The 14596-nt window shown below is 38.6% G+C and overlaps 1 protein-coding gene across 1 annotated transcript; it reads left to right on the top strand.

The window, feature by feature from the left end:
• The first annotated feature begins 13451 nt into the window (after positions 1 to 13451).
• Positions 13452 to 14381, top strand: LOC125130442 (olfactory receptor 8S1-like). The gene has a single exon (XM_047785780.1). It carries the CDS (start codon positions 13452 to 13454, stop codon positions 14379 to 14381), a length of 930 nt encoding a protein of 309 aa, XP_047641736.1.
• The last annotated feature ends 215 nt before the right edge of the window (positions 14382 to 14596 follow it).

The raw sequence follows: 14596 nt of genomic DNA, 5'->3' as shown, positions 1-14596 counted from the left end.
AGCAGGTAGGCTTGGTGCCACATCTGAAGATGGGCTTGCCCAGTGCTAAAGTCTGTAGGTGGGTAGGCTTGATGCCAGAGTCCACAGGCAGGCCTGCTCTAGGGGGTTGTGGTTTGACCCGGTTTCAGGAAACATTAGTAAACAGGCCTGGTGCTGGGATCCATTGGCAGGTAAACCTAGTGCTAGTATCAACAAGTATACTTGCTCTCTTTCCCTCCTAGAAGAACTCATAATCAAAGGTGTCTTTTGTGCCTTCTCTGTGCTGAGTTGGTGAGAGGCTTGACATGGGTAAAATGAAACTTTTTATTCCTTGCCCTTTCAAATGTATCTTTTCTCATTTCTTTGTTCCACCAGTGTCCTATAACCTCTTACTTGGATTCCAGATCTTTCATAAAGGTATTTTTGTCCATACACGGTTGTTAAATTGGTTTTTCTTTGGGAGTATGTGGCCTGGGACATTCTAGTCCACCATCTTGCTCATATCACTCCTTAATTTTACTTGAAAAGGATTGCTCTGTGAATCCCTAAATAACTTTAAAGAAAAAAAAAAGCTTGCTATAAAATCAAACCTCTAGCACTGACTTTTATCACAGTGGTCATTTCTATACAAAATATTGCCTTGACCCAAAGTTGGGATTTCTCTACAATTTTTGGAATCTCTGGCTCTAATTGGTTGAACGATGTTTGTTGGTGCCCAAGAGGAATGGATTTTATGTGTGTGTGCTGGCCCTGACATCATACAGTACAGGCCTCACCCCTGACTACTGTGAGCACTTACTTAGGTTCCCTTCCAGGTTTCAGTGCTCTGGGGTGATCTCAAGATGAGCACTGGGGGGGGGGGGGGTTCCCGTGGTGGTGCAGCAGAAACGAATCTGACTAGGCACCATGAGATTGCAGGTTTGATCCCTGGCCTTGCACAGTGGGTTAAGGATCCAGTGTTGCCATGAGCTGTGGTGTAGATAGCAGACATGGCTTGGATCTGGCATTGCTGTAGCTGTGGCATAGGCCAGTGGCTACAGCTCCAAATTAGACCCCAGATTCCTTGACTGTCTGCATCAGTGGCAGCAGCTTTTCCTATATGGCAAAGGAGAGGTTCTAAAGGATGGGTGCATTGTTAACTAGGAGATCATCCTTATGCCTGCTCCTCTAGCCCTTCTTGATGATATTTGTAAGCCCTCATTCCTGTATCAAATTTCTTTCTGTGATTGCAGCTGAACCCAGATGATGCAATAAGCCACAGTTCCAAAATCTTATTAACTCTGTGTTTTCCTTTTACTATAATTGCTTAAGTTTCTAGATATGCAATTATATAACCAAAAGGAAAACAAGAGATACTTTATAGGCTTCTTTTTCAATATCCATATAGTAATTTCATTTCTCTGTTTGTATTTTGTGAAAACTTCTAAAATAATATTTAATAATTGTATCAATGAGCATCCCTGGCCTATTCTTGAATTTAACTGTTTTTTTTTTTTTAGTGTTTAACATTTGCAATAATAACCTCCTGTAGTTGTTATTTATAATTTATTTTATTTTAGTAGTTTCTTTCTATCCCTATTTATTAGCAATAGATGCTAAACTTTACAAATTACATTTCAGCATCTGAATGCCACACAATGTTACTTCTTTGATACTTACTGTTGTCAAAGCAAAAATTGCACTAAATAAAATACAGAAGCAAAGAAGGCTGTATTGAAGGCCATTGCAATAGGGAATAGAGACCAGAACTGAGTCTGAACTCAGCTCCACTGAAACAAAAGGCGGTAGGATTTTAAGAACTGGGGTGAGGGGGAGATCCTAGGCCATCTGTTCTTCCTTTGGCTTTACCCAAGGGAAAAGTAAACTTTTTTGTATCTTCATGAAGGAAATTGATTTACACCTTTAGAAGTCAGGCTCCTCCCTCCCACAGGAATGGGGAAATAGTTGCTTATCTTTCTTTCTTTTTCTTTTTTTCACTTTTAAAAGTTTTATTGAGCTTGTCTTTCTTGATGACTGCATTTCAGAGATGGTTTCCAGGTCTTTCAGAAAGACATTCCTGGGTTGTAAAATTAGCAGGACACCTTTCAAAAGATTCACATCTCAAAGGGATAGAGAAGTGATTCTTAATGACAAGTCTTCTAAAGTAAAATGTCTAAGAAAAGGGAGATAAAGGGAGTTCATCAGGCAGGAAGAACCTCATCTAAAGATTAAGGCTGTCTTCATCAATGTAATGTTTTTGGTAGTAGACTTACTGATATTGAACCATCCTTACATTTTGGTATTAATCCTTGTTTAGTCTTATTGAATTTTAATTTGGTACATTGCTATGTTCCTTTTGCTAATAGTTTACTCAGAATTTTTGCATAATATTAATAATAGATATTATTCTATGGTCTTCTGGTTATCTTTTTGCATTTTATATTAACAGTATGCACTGTATGTGGTAGAAATTGCTTGTTGTTGCCAAATATCTGTTATCCTTTTTTGCCTCATCACAGAATTATTAAAGTTCTTTATCTAGGCACAGGTGTTTATGCGGAATAATTCTTTAGCCAGTCTTTCTTGGAGCTATGTGTGACAATGTATTTAAAATCATACTAGTGAGGTACACTGAAAGTTTCAAGGAGTCATCCTTGAAAGAGTGCTGTCTATTGCTCTTTTCCATTTTCTTATTCCTTTCTCCTTATTGTTGCTAGACAGCATTTGTAATGCAGAAGCTGGAATACCCATGTTGTCCACTACATGACTTTGGAAATGGGGGTCATTCATATCAATACACATATGAATTGGTGAGATGCTGAAGATTTGGGGCAGTAGAGCCATCATACCCACCCTGTATTAATTGCAACGTCTAGACTTTAACATAACTAAAATAAATTCTATATTGTTTAAGCTATTATCATTTGAGTCTCAGAGACTTGTAAATGAATTTTAGTCTAAGTAATATAGAATTTGATTCCAGGGAGTGCTCAAACGTATAACAAATTTATTCCAGGGAGTGTAACAAAACGTATAATATGTGTCTTCAGTTTGGCACAAGCAGTTAAGCAACAAGAAATAAATATTTTGAGACTGCAGACCAGAAAGTACAGCATCCTGGTTAAGCTATAGTAAATTATTTGATCAAAGTTTCATCCATGGAAGCTTGAAGCGCAGTCCACATGCTGACTGATGACAAGCATTAGAGAAAACAGTAGAAAAATATAAGATATTTCTGGGGGTTGACTGCCTTCTGCAAATTTTAACAAAGTCCTATAAAAAAATATGTTCTGGCTAGAAATCCTGCCTGCAAACATAAATGGAAGGAAATGAAATTTACCAAGTTAATTTGTGCCTGCAGTTAATCTATATTAACTGAGAGTTGTATAATTTAGAGTCTTGCAGGAGTGAAATGTTGATTTCTGTATCTGAAACTGATACAGTTATAAGCATTGAGGGTTTTTGTTTGTTTGTTTTTGTTTTGTTGTTGTTTTGGTTGTGCCTGAAGTGTGTGGAAGTTCCTGGGCCAGGGATCAAACCCATGCCACAGCAGCAAGCTGAGTTGCTGCAGTGACAATGCCAGGATGTTTAACCCACTGCGCCACGAGGAACCTCCTAAGTATTGGTTTTGATGCAACAGCCATAGTAGGAGATAAGACTAAATTCCTTCCATACAATATGACAAAAAACTACTGACAAAACAAGATTTTGAGTGTTAATTTCTCACTTAAACCCATTGATTCAGATGGCTTCGAGGCAGCCCAACTAATAAGGGTGGGTGGAGGTGATGCAAAACATGCTTGCCTTTAATAAAATTAAGGCTCTTCAGATTTAAAATCAAGTCTATTCAAAATTTAGAGCTATGTTTACCTACATAGGGATAGGAAGCTTGCCTTAAAAAAACCAGTATTAGATCAATCCATAAAGAAAATTCCAGGTATTGAAGCACTAGGCATCAATAAAAAGCAGGCAGTGAAATTTAAAGTTCTGCAGCTGCTAAAAACAGCTCAGATGTGGCCTTGCAGGATAATGGACAAGGAATATTCCTGAGAACAGAATAAGATGCTAGAGAAGGTCATGGACTCAGGAAATCCTACTAAAGAGGAGAATCAGGGCTGTCAATACCTGCTACCAAAAGTTTACTTCGCTACTAAAGCAGGAGTCTTCACATTCTTTTTTATGTTCTTTTCCCTTGTGGCCTATCCCAGGAAATGGGATATAGTTCCCTGTGCTATACAGTAGGACCTTGTTGCTTATCCATTTTAAATGTAATAGTTTGCATATACTAACCCCAAACTCCCAGTCAATCCCTTCACTCCCCCTCCCCTTTGGCAGCCACAAGTTTGTTCTCTACATCTGAGTCTGTTTCTGTTTTGTAGATAAGTTAATTCATGCCATATTTTAGATTCCACATATAAGTGATATCATATGGTATTTATCATTCTCTTTCTGACTTACTTCACTTAGTATGATAATCTCTAGTTGCATCCATGTTGCTGCAAATGGGATTATTTCATTCTTTCTTATGGCTGAGTAGTATTCCATTGTATATATGTACCACCTCTTCTTAATCCATTCATCTGCCAAAGGACATTTAAGTCTTTCTATGTCTTTGGCTATTGTGACTAATGCTGCTATGAACATAGGGGTGCATGTGTCTTTTTGAATTACAGTTTTGTCTGGATATATACCCAGGAGTGGGATTGCTGGATCATATGAGATTCTATTTTTATTTTTCTGTGGAACCTCCAAACTGTTTTCTATAGTGGTTGCACTAACTTACATTTCCACCAAAAATGTAGGAGGTTCCCTTTTTTCTACATTCTCTTCAGCATTTGTCATTTATAGACTTATCAATGTTGGCCATTCTGACTTGTATGAGTTGGTACCATATTGTAGTTTTCATTTGCATTTCTCTAATAATTAGCAATGTTGAGCATCTTTTCAGGTGCCTGTTGGCCATCTGTATATCTTCTTTGGAAAAATGTGTATTTAAGTCTTCTGTCTATTTTTGGATTGGGTTTTTAGTTTTTGCTGTTGTTGCCTTGTATACGTTGTTTGTATATCTTGGCGACTAAGCCCTTGTTGGTTGCATCATTTGCAAATATTTTCTCCCAAAGAAAAGGTTGTCTTTTCTTTGCTGTGTAAAAGCTTCTAAGTTTGATTAGGTGCCATTTGTTCATTTTTGTTTTTAACTCTATTGCCTTGGAAGACTGACCTAATAAAACATTTGTACAGTTGATGTCAGAGATTATTTTCCAAATGTTCTCTTCTAGGAGTTTTATGGTGTCATGTCTTATGTTTAAGTCTTTAAGCCATTTTGAGCCTTTTTTTGTGCATGGTGTGAGGGTGTTTTCTAATTTCATTAATTTACATGCAACTGGCCAACTTTCCCAGCACCACATGCTGAAAGAAGCATTGTATATTCTTGCTTCCTTTGTCAAAGATGAATTGACCATAGGTGTGTGGATTTATTTCTTGGCCCTCCATTCTGTTCCATTGATTTGCATGTTTGTTTTTGTACCAGTACCACACTGTTGTGATTACTGTAGTGTTGTAGTATTATCTGAAGTTTGGGAGAGTTATGCTTCCTGCCTTGTTTTTTTCCCTTGGGATTGCTTTGGCAATTCTGTGTCTTTTATGGTTCCATATTAATTTTTAGATTACTTTTTCTAGTTCTGTGAAAGATGTCATGGTTAATTTGATAGGAATCACATTAAATCTGTAGACTGCTTTGTGTAGTAGTGTCATTTTAACAATACTAATTCTTGGAGTTCCTGTTGCAGCTCAGCAGGTTAAGAACCTGTCTGGTATCCACGAGGATGTGGGTTCCATCCCTGGGTTAAGGATCTGGTATTGCTGCAAGCTGCAGTGTAGATTGCAGATGCATCTTGGATCTGGCATTGCTGTGGCTGTGGTGCAAGCCAGCAGCTGCAGCTCCAATTTGACCCCTAGCCTGGGAACTTCCATATGCCACAGGTGCCACCCTAAAAAGGAAAAAAAAAAAAAAAAACGCCAACAACAACAACAATACTAATTCTTCCAACCTAAGGGCATGGGATATCTTTCCATTTCTTTGAATCCTCTTTAATTTCCTTTATTAATGTTTCATAGTTCTTAGTATATAAGTCTATTACCTCCTTCGTCAGGTTTATTTCTAAGTATTTTCTTTTTGGGTATAGAATTTTAAAAAGTATTTTTTTTACATCCCCTTTCTGATATTTCATTGTTAGTATACAGAAATGCAACTAACTTCTGTATTTTAATTTTGTATTCTGCTACTTTGCTGAAATCATCGTTCAGATGTAGTAGCTTTTGTTTGGAGTACTTAGGCTTTTTATATATAGTATAATATCATCTGCATATAGTGACAGTTTTATCTCTTCCTTTCCAATTTGGGTTTCTTTTATTTTTCTTGTCTGATTGCTGTGTTAGGCAGACATGATAACCACTGCACTGTGGAAGCTCTGCCCTTGTCTGATTTCTGTGGCTAGGACTTTCAATACTCTGAAAGTGAACTGGTAGAATGGGCATTTTGTCTTGTTCCAGATTTTAGCAGGAAGGCTTTTGGCTTTTCTCCAAGGAGCATTGTATTGGCTGTGGGTTTGTCATAAATAGCTTTTGTTATGTTGAGATATGTTCCCTCTACATGCACTTTGGTAAGAGTTTTTATCATGAATGGATGTTGATTTTTTTGTCAAATGCTTTTTCTGGATCTATTGAGATGATCATGTGGTTTTTGACTTTTCTTTTGTTAATGTGCATTACATTGACTGATTTGCATATGTTGAACCACTTTTGTAAACTAGGAATGAATCCCACTTGATCATGGTATATTATATTTTTTATGTCATTGGATTCGGTTGGCCAAAATTTTGTTGAGAATTTTTGCATCTATATTTATCAAAGATATTGGACTATATTTTTCTTTTGGTGGTATCTTTGTCTAGGTTTTGGTACTAGGGTGAGAGTGGCTTCATAGAATATCTTTGCAAGTGTTCTCCCCTCTTCGATCTTTTAGAAGGATTCGAGAAGGATGAGTATAAGTTCTTCTTTGTATGTTTGGTAGAATTTGCCTGTGAAGCCATCTGGTTCTGGACTTTCGTTTGTAAGGAGGCTGTTTTTTTCTTTTTCTTTTTTTAACATTTTCTATTTCATTTCTAGTGATTGATCTGTTCAAATTTCTTCTTGGATTCAGTTTTTGTGGGCTGTATATTTCCAGGAAGTTGTTCATTTCTTCTAGATTGTCCAGTTGGTTGGCATATAATTGTTCATAGCATTTTCTTATGGATTTTTGTATTTCTGTGGTATCAGTTGAGATTTCTCCTTTTACTGGTTGGCCATAACCACAGCATGTGGAAGTTCCAGGGCCAGGGATCAAACAAGAGCTGTAGCAGTGACAACACAATGTAGCTTGGACAGAGGTTTGTTTATTTTGTTTACCCTTTCAAAGAACTAGCTCTTGGTTTTATTGACTTCTCTCTCTCTCTTTTTTTTTTTTTTTTTTTGCTTTTTAGGGCCACAGCCACAGCCATGTGGGATCCAAGCCACATCTGCAACATACACCACAGCTCACAGCAGTGCTGGATCCCCAACCCACTGAGCAAGGCCAGGTATCAAACCTGCATCCTCATGAATACTAGTCAGATTTGTTTCCACTGTACCACAACAGAAACTCCCATTTTTTTCCTCTATTTTTTAATCTCTATTTTATTTATTTCCTCCCACAATTTGCTTAGATATTTAAAAATCACTTATGATCATTCTCTGAAGCACTTATTTCATTAGAAGTTTCAAAATGATAATTTTCTGATTTTACTATTCTTTCTGCATTTATTAGCTGGAATTCATCTGAATAAAATTTAAGTGCTCAGAGTTTCCATAACTGGGGCAGCAGAAGTCAATACTTGGAGTTCTTGTCATGGCTCAGTAGTTAATGAATCCGACTAGGAACCACAAGGTTGCAGGTTTGATCCCTGGCCTCTCTCAGTGGGTTAAGGATCTGGCGTTGCCATGAGCTGTGATGTATGTTGCAGACACAGCTCGGATCCCACATTGCTGTGGCTCTGGCCTAGGCCGGTGGCTATAGCTCCAATTAGACCCCTAGCCTGGGAACCTCCATATGCCGTGGGCGCGGCCCTAGAAAAGGCAAAAGAAAAAAGACAAAAAAAGTCAGTATTTTATAACAAACTACGTTCAAAGCAGTATCACTTTCATCCTTGTTTCCTCTGCCCTGTTTATTTTCTCCATGCTCTTGTATGTAATCATTTTGTTTTTATTTTATACCTCCAATATTTCTTGTTTGAAAATTAAGCAGACTGTGTGTCTTGTACACACATGGGTATGTGCTTGCTACTCAGAATCAGCATATTATTCAGACTGCTCTACATTTTGCTTTCTTTGTATACTGGAGGTCATTCCATAGTAATACATAGCTTTCCCACTCCTTTCTACAGCTTAAAAGTATTCTATCATGTGTGTTCAATACTGTATTCAGCACATTAAAAAAAATGTCACGCTGGATTTCCTGCTGTGGCTCAGTGAGTTATGGACCCAACTTGTCTCTGTGAGGATGTAGGTTTGATCCATGGCCTGGCTCAGCTGTGATCTGTGGCATAGGTCACCGATGTGGCTCAGATCCAGTGTTGCTGTGGCAGTTGGATAGGCCTGCAGCTGCAGCTCTGATTCTATACCTGGTCCAGGAACTTCCATATGCTGCAGGTGTGGCCGTAAAAGAAAAAAAAAAGCCATTGCTGCTCCTGTGTTTCATGGGTCCAGCACCATTCTGGTTCCTATGGATATTTTCCCAGTTGCTGAGTATAGTTAGGCCAGGTATCTTCCCCACTATTGGCTCCCTGATCCATGAAGTAAGGTAAGAACAGGAGAGATCACAGAAAAGCTATTGAAACATGTTCTGTTTGTACACTTTATCATGACAATGTATTTCTTGTATGATAAAATGCTAATTTAAAAAATGACCTCACTTGATTAATAGTAACACTGATTAACATGAAATCCAGTTGAATTTCTCATACACACGTGAGAAGATTTTCTGGTTTAGCTCATTTCAGATCTCAAGTGAATTCTGCAAAGGTCCATGTGGTCTCTGTGTTCCTAAGGGAAATTTCTGTCTTCACAGGTTCCAAATTTCCTTCTTTCTTGCCTCTCTTCAGTTCCCAGAAGACTACGAGTTGAAGTTGATTGCTTCAGTTCACAAGTTGCAAAGGTCACACATGAGAAAAATCCCACATGTCTTTTTAAAAGTACGAGCTTCTTAGCAAATGAGTCTAGACTTTAGCTTCAAGCTGTAACTACTGGGAATATAGATTACTGAGCCAGTCCTCTGGGTTCCTTAGTCCAGCCTAAACCAACTGCTCTTTTGCTTGGCTAGATATCAGAATCATTTGTCTACATAATGCAATCAGCACCAAATTTAGAGGAAAACATGTGAACTAACATTCGTGTACTTATGCAGATCAAGCTTGAGACAGTATGAGACAAATTAGCACAACTTATCAAGAACTTGAAATTTTCAAGACATTTCTTGTTTTTTCTTCAAAGCCATGATGAGGTAAGAGTACAAATATGATTCTGAACAATTTCTCTGCAAGTAACATTCTTTTGAGCCTAAGCTAATGTATTTCCTACCCCCCCCTCCACACACACACCACCACTCAGCCTTCTAGAAAGAAAATTATGTCTATTCCCAGAGTTGGGAAGTTATAGTACATCTTATTATTTAATGAATATCACTTGATCCTTGATCTCTCTATCTACTGACCCAAAGCTCCAGGACCCAGAACACCAGGAGAAGCCAAGAGCATGGACATGTTCTACTGAATCCTCTGGTGCTTTATCTCCTCCTAACCTACTCTTTGAGGTACTTCCTTCCCCCCTATTCTCCCTTCCACTCCTCTTGCTTCCCAAGAGACTTAGCTTCCCTTTGAAGCCTCTTATCTCCTCAGTGTTCTCCAGTGTAAATAATCTCTCCAGATCTAGGGACAGCCCTTCTGCATTATGACTTTATATCATCTCCTTCCTAACATGCATACCCCTGAAGGGGTTCCTCCTCCTCCCTTCTTCTTCTTACTCTTTCTGGTCTGCAGTAACATTGACTATATATGAGCAATCCTATTTTCAGCTCCTCATGTATAGGCTAATTCAGCCACTTCACATGTAAAATAGATTATTTCCCCCAAGTTTACTGTTTACATATGGAAAATTATAATTTAAAAGATCAAACAATATCACAAAAGTTAAACATAGTAAATGACATAACTGGGTTATACCACACATAGATTTGTCTCTAAATTGCAGGATGTTGGCAACATTCTGCTGTACTTACTGAACCTGAGGCAGAAAGCCTGTGTTTTGTCCTAGAGAAGCTGGGTCCACCATCTGAGTAGCTCAGATAGGGATTGGTAGGATGGTAGGAGCATATACTATTCTTTACACCTTAAAAGGCCTCCTCATCAACCACAGTCTTATGAACTTCAGGGAGTTGCTTTATATACAATTAAAAATAATCTTGTAGGGCAGGATCATGGCACAATCTGAGCAAGATTATAAATACACTACACCCCTCTCTAATACCTGCTTAGCTCTGGTTTTAGAGTTTTTTCCCTTCATATCAGGCACCTCTTCATAAACCCAGGACTTGAAGCTCCTTCATGACCGGGTTTGTCTTCCCAAGTTGATAATGCGCTGAGCCACTTTCTCCTTTTCCTATTTGTTCATATACTTACTAATATTCTTTGCTAATACTTTCTGATCAACATTATTAAAGTCATATTTCATTTTGCAATGACCAGTTCTTAACTGCTTTTCCTTTGTACCAGATGCAGTGAATGCACTCCATCTAATAATGTTAATATCTGGCAACAAAACTACTATGTCATGCTTTCCAAAGTTTTTAATAATTTATGTTTAGAAACAGCAAAAGAAAGAAAGCACTAATGGTGACACTCTGGGCATTAGCCACAGTAAAAAAGAATTGTTTTTATTATTTTATTTATTTTAAGGGAATTCCTCTGACACTCTGCAAATTCCCTAAAAAGAAATCTGATGCAATGCTTATGTGAAGGCAAGCCCCATGGACAACATTTCTTCCTATCACTGAATTTTATGTGTGCAAATGTACTATGCATGCTCATCCCATCTTTCACCTTTTTGCAAGGATTAAATTCTTTCCATAATTCCCTGAATCTTTTGGAGATAATAAGTAGGGATATATTTGGAAGTGGGAGATAGGAAAAGAGGTTTTTCTTTGTATTGCCCTGAAATCACCTCACAGAGGCATGGTAGTCCCTCCCCTTCCACAAGTGGGTAATGTGTACCCTTTACCAGACAAAAGGGATTTCACATTTCATTTCTTTACTAGTTGCTTTGCCCTTATCCTCTGGAGATAATGTGCTGACAAGGTGCCCAAGTGGACACTATAATCAGATCTAAGTTAATGAGCAAAATATGAAAAATTTAGTGATTATTTTCATATTCTATTCCTCAAAAAAGAAATAAATATATAAGAAAAATGACATAAATAATTCATCCTTATTGCCAGCATAGTTCACCACAAATATTAATAGAATTCTATTTTCAATAGAATTCTTCCCAATTCTGCCCTAAGGCAGGATTCTCAACACTAGCTGCACAAGCTGAATAATTTTCCCTGGATATGAATAAAGTGTCACTGGATGTCAAAGTGTTGTTGCCACCACTTGGTGCTACTGGTCATTCAGACAGGTAATTGAATTTAGCCACCCAATGCGTGGTTAGCAGTCAAGGGAAGAGAAACCTAATTCTATGTGATCAGCTGTACATAGTTGTCTTGAGTCAGAAGGTGCCAGATTTGGACAGGATTATAGAATTGTTGAACCTATTTAGAACGTATATATGTAGAACTTCCTGAGTCTAAGGTTACAAGTCAAGGGTGTCAGAACAAAGCTGGAGAACACAGACAAGCCTTGGAGTGTGAAAATGTAGGTTGGGTTGGCATATGGACTTTCAGAACTGCCTGAGGCATTGGCAGGAGCAGAGCCTGGTTCTAAAAACTATTAGAAGGAGTTTATGCTAGGCATGGAATATGTGACCAGATACTACCTTGTTTCAGGGAACAAGCTTCTCTTTTCAAATGCAAAGAGGTGCTTCCTCCAATAGCACACTGTTATAACTCAAGTGATTTTGTTAAACTGAAGTATTTTTTCATTATATTTTATTTAAATTTTAAAACTGACCTCCAATGAAGGAAATGGAATAAAATTAAGAAACAAAAAAAACCCAAACGGAAAAAAATTCCTTACCAAACTAACTCAGCACTCTAGATTTTGTTCTCTACTGTGCCAGAGACTGAATCTTCTATCCTATCCTAGCCCCTGCTCCCATGAAAACAGCCATCACTTTCTTATCAATACTTATACCCACAAATCTGAATTTCAAGCATCCCTCTAACCACTATCTCCAATTCTTACAACTCATTTACCCAAGTGTCCCTACAGAAGCAATTCTTCAAACCCAAACCAATTATTTTATGATTTTTGCCCTCATCATAAACCTCTGTATGTCCCCCCATTTAATTCCTTGCCCAGCCTTGTTTCTGTGATTAATTCACTTCCTTACCTCTCCTTTTTTCTTTATCTTTTAATATGCCTGGAAAAAAACCAAACCCCATTTAAAACCAAGTATCTAAGCAGTTAAATATCTGAGACATTTGCATACTTGTTCAGTGTGGTCTCAGAATTTCAAATGGGCAAATATATTGCAAGTTTATCCTACTGTATGTCCTTATTAAATTAGCCTTCGACTTGATATACCTGAGTTGTGTGGTATAGGTTCATCAAAATCCCTCGCTGCCAACTCAACTAAAAACACATACCATATACACAGCGTAGATAGGTAGATAGGTAGATGGATAAACTCTGCTCATGGTCTCATCTCACAATTCTTCAAAAGCTTTGCAGCAATCAGTTAGAAAGTCTTTCATACTCCAGCCATAAAATCCTCTAAGCTAACTGCTCAGTCTTTACTCTCTTGACCTTTCATGCTATTTACAAAAAAGTAAAGGGCCCCTCCTTCTATCTATAGACAAAACTCTACCTGTGCTGTCTGGATCTCTTTCCTTTTCCCTTTCTCAAAGACTATACTTCTACTGTTAACATCCTATTCTGCTGCATCAATAAATTCTGTTTCCATCAAGTATACAAAATGCTCTTTGCATTAATACCCATCTTAAAAATAAAAGAAACCTCTGGAGGCATAAGACAAGGATCCACAAAATAACGTAGGGAGTTGATATGGGGGTGGTAGACTGCCATCCAGTATCAAAGTTAGCATGATGATTCGGAAGTTAGCCTAGAAGTATGTAATCATGGCTTCCAGTACATTTATGAAATGATGTATATGAATAAGAGGGCTAATGCGCTGGGGTAATCCGGAGGCACAAAAGCAGTTTTAATGTTTCTCTTTCTTGGATTCCCAGGGTAAATCTTTTTATCACCATGGGAAACCGCAGCATGTTCAGTGAGTTTATCCTTCTTGGGTTTTCTGCTGACCCTCAGACCCAGATTCTGCTCTTCGTGTTATTTCTGGTGATTTACCTCCTGACCCTCATGGGGAATCTGGTGATGCTGCTGGTTATCAGGATTGATCCCCACCTCCACACACCCATGTACTTCTTTTTGAGACAGCTGTCTTTTCTGGACCTCTGCCACTCATCCGTCACAGTTCCCAAGATGCTGGAGAATCTACTTTCTGAAAGTAAAACCATCTTTGTAGAGAGCTGCCTGGCTCAGGCCTTCTTTGTGTTTGCCACCGGGGGCACGGAGGCCTGTCTGTTGGCAGTGATGGCCTATGACCGCTATGTAGCCATCAGCTCCCCTCTGCTCTATGGCCAGGTGATGAGCAACCAGCTCTGTGTGGGGCTGGTGTGGGGCTCCCGGGGCCTGGCCTTTGTTGATGCTCTCATCAATAGCCTCCTGGCTGTCAATTTAGACTACTGTGACGACCACACTATTCCCCACTTCAGCTGTGAGCTGTCTTCTCTCTTCCCTCTGTCTTGCTCTGATACCGCCACCAATTTCACACTCCTGCTCTGCTCTTCTGTCTTGCATTTCTTTGGCACCTTCATTATGATTGTTTCCTCCTATGCCCGCATTGTCTCCACCATTCTGAGCATCAGCTCTACTTCGGGCAGAAGCAAGGCCTTCTCCACCTGCTCTTCTCACCTCACTACCGTGATCTTGTTCTATGGCTCAGGCTTCCTCAGCTACCTTTTTCCAGCCTCAGGTTCCCCCCTGGAGATGGTCTTCTCCTTGCAGTACAGTGTAGTCACACCCATGCTGAATCCCCTCATCTACAGCCTGCAGAACAAGGAGGTGAAGGCAGCTATGAGAAGAATGTTAAGAAGATATGTTAACATTTTCACATAGGGGACCAGAGAAACAGGACCATGGAGAAGCTAAACTATTCTATAAGAAGATAAACATGGAAATTAAGGTGTTTTGGGTTTTTTTTTTTTTAGCACTCTTAGAAACATTATTACTAGAGGTGTTCTTAAATCCTTCACTATATGCATTGCAGAATGAGGATCACTTCCATTTACTGATATAATACTGGTCTGAATGCAGCTTGCAAATAATGTTCT

This window comes from Phacochoerus africanus, chromosome 7 (assembly GCF_016906955.1).
Source record: "Phacochoerus africanus isolate WHEZ1 chromosome 7, ROS_Pafr_v1, whole genome shotgun sequence".
NCBI classification, from domain to species: Eukaryota; Metazoa; Chordata; class Mammalia; order Artiodactyla; family Suidae; genus Phacochoerus; species Phacochoerus africanus.
The sequence above is the reverse complement of the archived record's forward strand: the minus strand, read 5'-3'. Positions and strand labels throughout refer to the sequence as shown.